The sequence below is a fragment of the Sebastes fasciatus genome, chromosome 4 (genome assembly GCF_043250625.1).
Source record: "Sebastes fasciatus isolate fSebFas1 chromosome 4, fSebFas1.pri, whole genome shotgun sequence".
Taxonomy (NCBI): Eukaryota; Metazoa; Chordata; class Actinopteri; order Perciformes; family Sebastidae; genus Sebastes; species Sebastes fasciatus.
Genome location: NC_133798.1, coordinates 1,173,337 through 1,185,639, shown reverse-complemented (window position 1 = coordinate 1,185,639; position 12,303 = coordinate 1,173,337). Strand labels below are relative to the sequence as shown.

Sequence of the window (12,303 nt, the reverse complement as noted above, 5' to 3'; positions counted from 1 at the left end):
ATCAGGTTCTATAGTTTACTATGATACCAGTATCTTCACTATAGCTTTAATTCTGAGCTACAACCTAAAATTGCAAGTTGTGTTAATGCGTTAAAGAAATTAGTGGCGTTAAAACGAATTTGACAAAGTTAACGTGTTATTATCACGTTAACTTTAACAGCTCTAGTTGTTTTATGTCAATGCGTCATTTTAAGGATATTTTCTTTATTGTACTGGATCTGTATGGATTTGTGATTTTTGTGTGCTTCCTTTACAGCGAAGTTCTACTGCAGGATGCATTATGCCCAGCGCCAGTCCAGCACTCACGTGGGGAGGTTCAGAAGGAGAATGGTAGGGAACACTGCAGTGGTTACATACAAGAAACAAAACTATAGACGGGTTTGTGTGTAACATGATCACAGAGATGAGCTCAGCTAGGGGGCAGAGAGAACGGCATGTCTATTAGAACCAAGCTCTAAAGCAGAGATGACCAGGACTTGTTGTGCAGTAAACTGCACCAACCACAGAGAAGATGGATGTAAGATGTTTAGTATTGAGGGGATCACCTGACTTTACTAAAAACAGAAGGAGATTATGGATCCAGGCCTGATGGGTAAAAGCATTCTAGTTCCACAACGCTAGCAGAGCAGCGGGTGGTCATGGCGAGCTGTCATGCTCCACAGATCGATAGAAATGAACTGATCAACAACAAGGTGATCGACCCACACTCTAAGGAAATATTTATACATATTTAGTGACTAATTATACCTTCAAACTTCAAAGTTCTGCAAGGCTTCGTTAAGGCTCTAAATTGCTGTAACGTTACTGGACTACGGCGGGGAAAGATCACTCTGGTACGCCGTACCCCGCCATCACAACAACAAGTGGCCGTAAATCAGTGAGAAGTAGGCTCATTTTCTCATAGACTTCTATACAATCAGACTTCTATACAACCAGAGGAGTCGCCCCCTGCTGGCTGTTAGAAAGAATGAAAGTTTAAGGCCCTTCAGCATTGGCTTCACTTCTCAGACCTGGAGGCAGCCCACTGATCACAGCTGAAGGTGTTGTAATCACAGACATCAACATGATGTAGTGTTTGTGTGTATGTCGCTCCAAAACTGTGGAAATAAGAAGAAAAGAAGAAGAAAAAGAGGTATTGGGGATTACATTAGTTGTACTGTACTTGTTCGTTTGATGTGTAATAGTTGTATTTCATAATTTCCCTCCTGTGTGTCTTGATTGGTGTAGGACGACCAACGGCGTGTCACACCCTCGTCCTTGGATAGTGGGAGCTACACAGCGACGGGCAGCGTCCAGATCCAACCCTCAGGTACCCTGGTTTCCTTGCTTAGGCGAGGCCTGAGCTGGCCGAGGCGTGCTAACCGGGCTGTGTGTGTGTTGCCTCGACGGCTGTTGGGAAGTGTGTGTGAGTCTTTCACAGCTGTGGGGTCCAACGTCAGGAGCCACTCACATGACTATGTGTTCCTGTATGAGCTGCTGAGCCTGGGCTGTCCTCTGCTCTGCGTGATGCACGAGGTGCTGGGACAGATCTACCAGGAGCCCCAGCTGGCCCTGCAGCAGCTCACATAGAAAGGGGAGTAACCAGGGGCTGCTCTGGGCCTGTGGATTTGAATTTGTGCTCCTGTGCTGCCCAGAATGGATGAATCTGGTTCATAAATGGATTCATTTTGAAGCCCAATAATGTCTGTACATCCTACGGTCCAAGTGTCCCTGGTCATTGTAGTTTTGTGTTTTTGAAGTCAAACGTGTTTTATTAAAGCTGGGGGAGTTTATTTTAGACATTATTGGGCAAAACGTAAATAAAACCTTTCAGCATATTGTAATTCAAGTCGTACCTCAGGGTCGGTAGTTCTCTGGAAAAAAGAGAGAAATCTACCAGAATTTGGAAATACAGTCAATTCAATTCAATTTATTTTTATATAGCGTCAAATCACAACAGTAGTTATCTCAAGACGCTTTACATATAGAGCAGGTCTTAGACCGTACACCATAGTTCAGTCCTCCTCTCTCTGTCCTAAACCCCCCCACCAGAGGAGCGGGGGCACATGCACCGCTTCATACATTACCCAGTACTGGTACTACTACATACAGTAACCAGTACTGGTACTACTATATACATTAACCAGTACTGGTACTACTACATACATTAACCAGTACTGGTATTACTACATACATTAACCAGTACTGGTACTACTATATACATTAACCAGTACTGGTACTACTACATACAGTAACCAGTACTGGTACTACTACATACATTAACCAGTACTGGTACTACTATATACATTAACCAGTACTGGTACTACTACATACAGTAACCAGTACTGGTACTACTACATACATTAACCAGTACTGGTACTACTACATACATTAACCAGTACTGGTACTACTACATACAGTAACCAGTACTGGTACTACTATATACATTAACCAGTACTGGTACTACTACATACATTAACCAGTACTGGTACTACTACATACAGTAACCAGTACTAGTACTAGTCATTCATTACATACAGTAACCAGTACTAGTACTAGTCATTCATTACATACAGTAACCAGTACTAGTACTAGTCATTCATTACATACAGTAACCAGTACTAGTACTAGTCATTCATTACATACAGTAACATGTACTAGTATTACTACATAAGTAACCAGTACTAGTACTAGTCATTCATTACATACAGTAACATGTACTAGTATTACTACATAAGTAACCAGTACTAGTACTAGTCATTCATTACATACAGTAACCTGTAATAGTACTACTACATACAGTAACCTGTACTAGTATTACTACATACAGTAACCTGTACTAGTACTAGTCATTCATTACATACAGTAACCTGTACTAGTACTAGTCATTCATTACATACAGTAACCTGTACTAGTCATTCATAACATACAGTAACCTGTACTAGTACTAGTCATTCATTACATACAGTAACCAGTACTAGTACTAGTCATTCATTACATACAGTAACCAGTACTAGTACTAGTCATTCATTATGTACAGTAACCTGTACTAGTACTACCACATATATTAAACTGTACTACCACATACAGTAACCAGTTGTAGTACTAGTCATTCATTACATACAGTAACCAGTACTAGTACTAGTCATTCATTACATACAGTAACCAGTACTAGTACTAGTCATTCATTAAATACAGTAACCAGTACTAGTACTAGTCATTCATTACGTACAGTAACCAGCACTAGTACTAGTCATTCATTACATACAGTAACCAGTAACCAGTACTAGTACTAGTCATTCATTACTTACAGTAACCAGTACTAGTACTAGTCATTCATTACGTACAGTAACCAGCACTAGTACTAGTCATTCATTACATACAGTAACCAGTAACCAGTACTAGTACTAGTCATTCATTACATACAGTAACATGTACTAGTCATTCATTACATACAGTAACCAGTACTAGTACTGGTCATTCATTACATACAGTAACCAGTACTAGTACTAGTCATTCATTACATACAGTAACATGTACTAGTACTAGTCATTCATTACATACAGTAACCAGTACTAGTACTAGTCATTCATTACGTACAGTAACCTGTACTAGTACTAGTCATTCATTACGTACAGTAACCAGTACTAGTACTAGTCATTCATTACATACAGTAACCAGTACTAGTACTAGTCATTCATTACGTACAGTAACCAGTACTAATACTAGTCATTCATTACATACAGTAACCAGTACTAGTACTAGTCATTCATTACGTACAGTAACCTGTACTAGTACTAGTCATTCATTACGTACAGTAACCTGTACTAGTACTAGTCATTCATTACGTACAGTAACCAGTACTAGTACTAGTCATTCATTACATACAGTAACCTGTACTAGTACTAGTCATTCATTACATACAGTAACCAGTACTAGTACTAGTCATTCATTACATACAGTAACATGTACTAGTACTAGTCATTCATTACATACAGTAACCAGTACTAGTACTAGTCATGCATTACATACAGTAACATGTACTAGTACTAGTCATTCATTACATACAGTAACCAATACTAGTACTAGTCATTCATTACATACAGTAACATGTACTAGTATTACTACATAAGTAACCAGTACTAGTACTAGTCATTCATTACATACAGTAACATGTACTAGTACTAGTCATTCATTACATACAGTAACATGTACTAGTCATTCATTACATACAGTAACCAGTACTAGTACTGGTCATTCATTACATACAGTAACCAGTACTAGTCATTCATTACATACAGTAACATGTACTAGTACTAGTCATTCATTACATACAGTAACCAGTACTAATACTAGTCATTCATTACGTACAGTAACCTGTACTAGTACTAGTCATTCATTATGTACAGTAACATGTACTAGTCATACATTACATACAGTAACCAGTACTAGTACTGGTCATTCATTACATACAGTAACCAGTACTAGTACTAGTCATTCATTACATACAGTAACATGTACTAGTACTAGTCATTCATTACATACAGTAACCAGTACTAGTACTAGTTATTCATTACGTACAGTAACCTGTACTAGTACTAGTCATTCATTACGTACAGTAACCTGTACTAGTACTAGTCATTCATTACGTACAGTAACCAGTACTAGTACTAGTCATTCATTACGTACAGTAACCTGTACTAGTACTAGTCATTCATTACATACAGTAACCAGTACTAGTACTAGTCATTCATTACATACAGTAACATGTACTAGTACTAGTCATTCATTACATACAGTAACCAGTACTAGTACTAGTCATTCATTACATACAGTAACATGTACTAGTACTAGTCATTCATTACATACAGTAACATGTACTAGTACTAGTCATTCATTACATACAGTAACCAGTACTAGTACTAGTCATTCATTACATACAGTAACCAGTACTAGTACTAGTCATTCATTACATACAGTAACCTGTACTAGTACTAGTCATTCATTACATACAGTAACCAGTACTAGTACTAGTCATTCATTACATACAGTAACATGTACTAGTACTAGTCATTCATTACATACAGTAACCTGTACTAGTACTAGTCATTCATTACATACAGTAACCAGTACTAGTACTAGTCATTCATTACGTACAGTAACCTGTACTAGTACTACCACATACATTAAACTGTACTACCACATACAGTAACCAGTTGTAGTACTAGTCATTCATTACATACAGTAACCAGTACTAGTACTAGTCATTCATTAAATACAGTAACCAGTACTAGTACTAGTCATTCATTAAATACAGTAACCAGTACTAGTACTAGTCATTCATTACGTACAGTAACCAGTACTAGTACTAGTCATTCATTACATACAGTAACCAGTAACCAGTACTAGTACTAGTCATTCATTACTTACAGTAACCAGTACTAGTACTAGTCATTCATTACTTACAGTAACATGTACTAGTCATTCATTACATACAGTAACCAGTACTAGTACTAGTCATTCATTACTTACAGTAACCAGTACTAGTACTAGTCATTCATTACATACAGTAACATGTACTAGTCATTCATTACATACAGTAACCAGTACTAGTACTAGTCATTCATTACGTACAGTAACCAGTAACCAGTACTAGTACTAGTCATTCATTACTTACAGTAACCAGTACTAGTACTAGTCATTCATTACATACAGTAACCTGTACTAGTACTAGTCATTCATTACATACAGTAACCAGTAACCAGTACTAGTACTAGTCATTCATTACTTACAGTAACCAGTACTAGTACTAGTCATTCATTACATACAGTAACATGTACTAGTACTAGTCATTCATTACATACAGTAACCAGTACTAGTACTAGTCATTCATTACTTACAGTAACCTGTACTAGTACTAGTCATTCATTACATACAGTAACATGTACTAGTACTAGTCATTCATTACTTACAGTAACCTGTACTAGTACTAGTCATTCATTACATACAGTAACCAGTACTAGTACTAGTCATTCATTACATACAGTAACCAGTACTAGTACTAGTCATTCATTACTTACAGTAACCTGTACTAGTACTAGTCATTCATTACATACAGTAACCAGTACTAGTACTAGTCATTCATTACTTACAGTAACCTGTACTAGTTCTAGTCATTCATTACTTGTGATCCCACTGCCGTCATACAGCAACAGTTCTATGAGAGTTCCCGTTGTGTTTTCTTCGCCTGCATTTATATTAAGCTTTTGATTTTACCTTCAACTTCCAGGAAAGAAAACAGAATAATTCTCTCCTCTGGTGTGAACTTGGTGTGTGAATCTCTGGCACAAACTTATATTCATCCGTTTTTAGTATTAGTATTAGAGTATTTCTTTCTCTTAGTTCTCTCCATTTCTCTCTCCTTCTTTCACTCACTGAAGGTCCTTTCAGGCACAATGCGGTAATGCCACCACTGACCTCTGAAACACATTATTTCTAGCGGCTTGCACCGCACCATGAAGGATTTTCGCTGCATCGAGCAGCGCCCAACTTTTGGTGCTGCACGCTGTGGCGAGCACAGCTTAAACATGAGCTCAAACTGTGCTCTGTCGCGAGCATAGAATGCTCTCTTCCATCGGGAAACAACAGTTGGTGTAGCTCTATTGTCGTCCGGGTGGAAACAGTTGGGATTATACACGTTGTTCAGTTCCAGAAACAGAGTGAGATAACAAAAAGGAAAAAAAGTGTGAAAATTTGCCATAAATCGGGAGAAATACGGGAGAACTGTGACCCTGGGAGGACACCCGGGGTCACAGTAGATGTTCTAAAGCCTGAAAACAGAGCCATGAGGAGGTGCAGAAGTCTGGGTTTCTCTCAGAACACTTGAATTACAATTAAATATGATGAAAGGTTATTATGGGTTTTTTTGCCCAATGATGCCAAAATATACTGCCTATCGCAGCTTTAAGTAGCTTAAACAGTTGCTATAGAAGTTCTTCTGCTGCCTGTATTCAGTGCTTGGTGTGAATTTTGCATGCAGTTACAGTGGGCAGCACAGCAAAAAGCAAACATTTCATGTAGGTACTCTGACTATATTGTGTATTTAAGTTTTAAATTGTACATGCTGAGCTGACTTCAGGGCTGATGCATGTGTGAAATGCTGCAGACTCTGATGGTAATTAGCTCAGATTTCCTGGTACATGTTGGTACTGCCAGGGTCTCCTGGTGTTGTGACCTGCTGAATGCATCTCTGACTCACATGGGGTTGTTCCAGGCTGCTTAGACTGCAGACGTCACCCAAAGGTGCTATTAATGACATGTACATCACACAGCTGTCACTAGATGATGATATGTTACAGATAGTTCTTTCTCACCACATGAAATCAGTTCAGACATCAGGTAACCTGGAACATGCCCTCTGACTCTAACCCTGGAAGCCATGTGGACAGTGTGGTTTGGTGTCATTGAACTCGTATTACTGTATGTCAGAATAATCCACATGGTGTTTGACGTTACTCTGACTGTGCATATTGCCTGCTGCACCTTAACTCTGCACCACAGGGATGTGCAATGGAAATGCCAAAACGATATTATAATTTTTTGAATATAATTTCAGGAAATACTTATGTCATTGATTTTTTTGGGTAGTATTTCACTTTGCGATGTATTTTGTTATAAGTAATTGACTGATTTCACTTTATATATTAAGAGCTCATTGTTTATGGTTTTCATTTTTACAGGAAAGAAAATGTGGCAATTTATTTGAATATTTTAGAATTGTGAAAATTAGGGATACACCAATACCGGATCGGATATCGGTGACAATGGGGCCGATCTATTCAATTTATATACTTTATACATTATGTACTGGAATTTGAATTCTGTTTAAGTTTTGACCAATTTGTTGCTGCATTAATCAAAGTTTACACTTGAACTATAATTCCTGTTAATTTGAAGATATTTTACCAAGTTGCTGGTGCTGGTATCAGATCGGTAATTGGTATCAGCCGATACCCAAAGCCCAGGTATCGCTATCGGGACTGGAAAAGAATTGGTACATCCCTAGTGAAAATTACATCATTAATACCAAAGTTGAATGAAAATCAAATCATAGAAAACTAGATTACAAAAGTTCCAACATTTACCCATTCAACCATTTAGAGTATTTTTCTCCACTTTGGAACTCAGTTGAGTTTTTCCTATTTTGTTTTCTTCCCTTTGTGTTACGGAAAGACTTTTTTTGTTCTCCTTGTCACAAGAGGACCCGTATTTTCCTTAAAAATCTGCATATTTTTGCATCAGAAAAGTCAACAACTTTTGGTTACATTGGGTGGTAAAATCATTTGAGAGTCTAGTAGATAGTTTAGACCGATTTGCCTTTTTGATAAAGTCTGGCTATTTTTTTATGAAAATCAGTACAAGCCAAAAACAATGAGTCTTATCTATAATCCTTCCCTCAGTAGGAGACGTATTTGCTTAAAAAAGCCACAAAAGACTATATTCCTGACTGAGTGAAATATATTTTTTTTAATTTAAAGTTTTGCAATTCTTTTGTAATTTTTGTTATTTTTTTTGGTTGCATATTCTCTGTGATGCTTACGTTGGATTTAGCTCTGACCGTTTGGTTTAATTGTGCAGAATAAGGTCAATTTTTAAAATGCACCGTTGAACCACTGACCTGTTTCTGGGCAGTCCTCACATTTCAATGTAAAGTCTAATTGTATTCCCTTTATTTCCAACAGTATTTTTCCTTGTAATTCTCAGCACGCAATTCTTTTTCCAGCTTCCATTTTTCCTTTTTCTTCTTTCCCATATCTCACTCATTTTCTTTTTTTTCCAAATTCATTTTTCTCTGTTTTGTTCACTTCATTTCGTTCAGTCTGTTTCAAGTTTCCAATGCTGCACCCTCTGATTGGCTGATTCCTGCCAGCGGGGAAGGTGACGATTGGCCAGCTTTGGTCATTAGAACTTGTCGTGTTGCTTTTGCATTGGCTGCCCCTGTAGCTCCGCCCCCTTTCACCTAACCCAGATTAACCAATCACAAACCAGCACGAGTCCAGAGTATGGCATGCAGTATAGTAGTCGATAAAGGTGTTTTGTGTAGCATTGTGATACAATTCCAAATTAAATATCATACCTTGGTTAGATTATAATGAACAAACTGCATAACCTCTTGTTCATGCCCCTCATACTTTTAGCTCTAGTGTTTCTCAAAAATAAGACCAAATCATTTTGTTATTGTGACCAAATTCCATGGAAAGACCAAAACCAACATTGTGTAATCTATTTGTCAATACTTTCCAGCTTCCCTACCCTACCCTGTCGGTGGCACTCAACACCAAGACCGTTTGTTCCTACTGAAGATATAAATCTAGTTTCATTTCTAGCTATGCTAGCAGTGTTTAGCAGTGGCTAGCAGTGGCACTAGCATGGATATGGCTCTAGGGATGACAATGTTGGTCCACCACTTTGGTCCGCACTGAAATATCCCAACAACTACTGGGTGGAATGCCATGAAATTTTATACGGATATTCAGGGTCCCCAAAGGATGAAGCCCACAGACTTTGTTGAGCCTCTGACTTTTTATATAGCACTACCAGCAGTTCAGACTTTTCATTTATCCAGTGGAATATCTCCTCTACTGCATGGATTGGCACAACATTTTGTCTGGCCTTGACTTTTTGCAGAGTACCTGTCTTGTTTCCGGTTCACAACCTTTACTTCTTCTACTTTGTTTACTGGCGGATTACAGCCTTGCATAGCCTATAGCACCAACTTCTGACCAAACTAGCTGTAGCCAACAAGCCGAGTTTATTAGCTCCAATCTAGTCGATGGAAACGTGCATTATTCACATTTCTTTTTTTGCGTCAATTCAAAAGTTTGTTTAAATATATATGCGACTCATTTGCAATTTATTGTGATTAACTATGGACAACCATGCGATTAATCGCGATTAAATATTTGAATCGATTGACAGCCTTATATATAAATAGCTAGGCTTATGCTTTAAAGCCTTTATTGCGACAATGAGTAAAAGTTGAGAGCGCCCTCACTGCCATAAAACAGATCATAAGCAGATTTCTAAGTCGGACCTGGTCGCAAAACCTTTAGTGAAGAGGTTGTTGGAAGCTTGTGGTGATAGTTAATTGATGCACACATAGCACTTTTTTAGTTGGTTGGTTGGTCACTTAGGCGTTCTGTTAGTTTGGTGTCATATCATCCCACCTAAGCTCACTAACACTCATGTTGTGCTGTGCTCCCTAACATCAAACATCCATCTGAATGGGCCTGAATTTATTTCTTCTTTCTGATGCATCATCATCATCATTATCATCAGCAGCAGCAGCAGCCTCCCTTCTTGTCAGGCCGTTTGGCAGTAACGAATGTATCCACATGTCTGTGGTCTGTCTGTGGTTCCCTCTGTTTCAGAAGGAGGCCTCCCCCCCTCAGAGCCCCTATCCAGATCTCTTTCCTGTACCTCCTAGACTTTGCTCAGGAGATCAGCAGCCCCATAGCAGCTTTTTGCCTGATTCAATTGTGTTGGCTATATTCTGTATGTTTCGTAGCTGTGTTTATAATGAGTCTTGAAGCAGCCTGCAAGCCTTGTTATTTATTTTCCACATCGATAATTACTGTAAAATTGCTTAATTAATGATATTTATAAGCTGTAAATATATTCAAAAATAAATCAATTTGATTACATAAATAATTTGCTTCGTGGTTTGTTGCCAATTGCGAATAATTCCAAGAAACCGAAGCTTTATTTACATGATTGGTCAATTTTCTAAATATTTCCACATCTTTTAACCACCAAATTAACAACTTCATCAAAAAGCAAATCCTTTTTCTAGCTGTGCTGTTGCGGTAACATCACCCACATGAATCACAGTCCCAATCACAGCTTTTGTTAACTCAGCAAATAACCCGCGCATTGTGACATCTGATGAAAGTCTCAACAACCTTTTAAGTTTGCAGCAGATTGAGAGCGGGGTTAATCACATGGCTTTAAAAGCTTCTGCTGTAAAAAACTTAATTTTAATATAACATGAAAAATAGATATTAGACATTAGGCTATATGCAAAAGCTGAGCCATAATCAAATACTGTTGAGCAAAGTTCAATTTAACTTAATTGAACTACTGTCCAGTCAACCTGAACAGAATTGAAGTGAATCACTTGTCAGTTACTCCTGTGAGCTTCCTTGTGGGTTCTGCTAGTGGGTCTGTTCTATCCTTTCCTCTGGGTTTGGGATCTATGTATCGTCTGGTAAAGTGTTATTCTCCTGTGTCATTCTAACATTTAGCCAAACATCAATGGGTACAAGAGTCATATTAAAGAGGACCTATTATGCTTTTGTGCTTTTTTCCCTCTCCTTTAGTGTGTTATATAGTTTTTTTGTGCATGTAAAAGGTCTGCAAAGAGAGTTCCTCTCCCCCACAGGAACACTGCTCCTGAACTACCTGAAACGCCTTGTTTGAAGTCCCGCCTTTTCTTCTGTAACGTGGTGATGTCACCAAGTAACACATTTGCATAATACCTGCCTAGCGGCTAGTTTGGTACACCCTCAAACAAAGCTAGTTAGAGCGGAGCTGAAGCTGAGTCCGAAGAGTTTGGTTCAGTTGACCAATCACAACACTGTGCCAGCTGACCAATCAGAGCAGAAGCTCAAACAGATTTCAGACAGAGGGTGAAAAGAGGAGCTGCAGCACAGCCGGTATGAGGAAATTAAAGCGTTTTTTGAACATTAAAGCATGTCAACATGTTCTAGTAGAAATACTAGAACAGTACAGTTCAGTGTGCCCCTGAAAATGAGCATAATAGGTCCTCTTTAATAAAAGGTCTGGCTATCTAATGGCACACTGCATACAAAGGTTGTATGAAGATATTTCATTCTTTGCTGTGACCAAGTGGAATCACCTTTGGAAAGATTCTGTACAATGTTGACTCCATTACTCTGTGAGTACTGCTATGAACATGTATTTTATCAGTGCTTGTGTTGCAAATAGAAATTAATATTTGAGTGCTCTTTTATACGGCATGTGTCACTTTCATCAGCAGAAACTGTATTCATTATTTTCAATAAGTACTTTTACTATATGAAACGTATATTAGGATATGTTTGCTGCCTAATATGAATGTATTTGTTTGGTACCTGGCATGCTACACTGAATGTTTTAGATAATATAGTACACAAGAAGTGTAGTACCAGCCTGATCTGAAACAGACTCCCAATGAGACATTATGCATGAATGCTATGTTTACTGTAACACAGGTTAACATTAATTCAAAGCTAGTGAAAACTTAATGGCCACATACTGTTTTTA

General features: G+C 38.1%; 1 protein-coding gene across 9 annotated transcripts in view; it reads left to right on the top strand.

Moving 5' to 3' along the window:
- The window catches only part of mical2b (microtubule associated monooxygenase, calponin and LIM domain containing 2b), a 141,612-nt gene that overhangs the window by 92,648 nt on the left and 36,661 nt on the right, over positions 1 to 12,303 (top strand). For 6 of the 9 annotated variants that reach the window (XM_074634094.1, XM_074634092.1, XM_074634096.1 and 3 more), the window contains 2 exons: positions 257 to 330; positions 1,228 to 1,309. In XM_074634094.1, the coding sequence (XP_074490195.1) occupies positions 257 to 330; positions 1,228 to 1,309 (156 nt within the window). Of the gene's footprint in view, positions 1 to 256; positions 331 to 1,227; positions 1,310 to 8,857; positions 12,301 to 12,303 lie in introns of those variants that run through there. The other 3 variants (XM_074634101.1, XM_074634099.1, XM_074634098.1) reach the window with 3 other exon arrangements.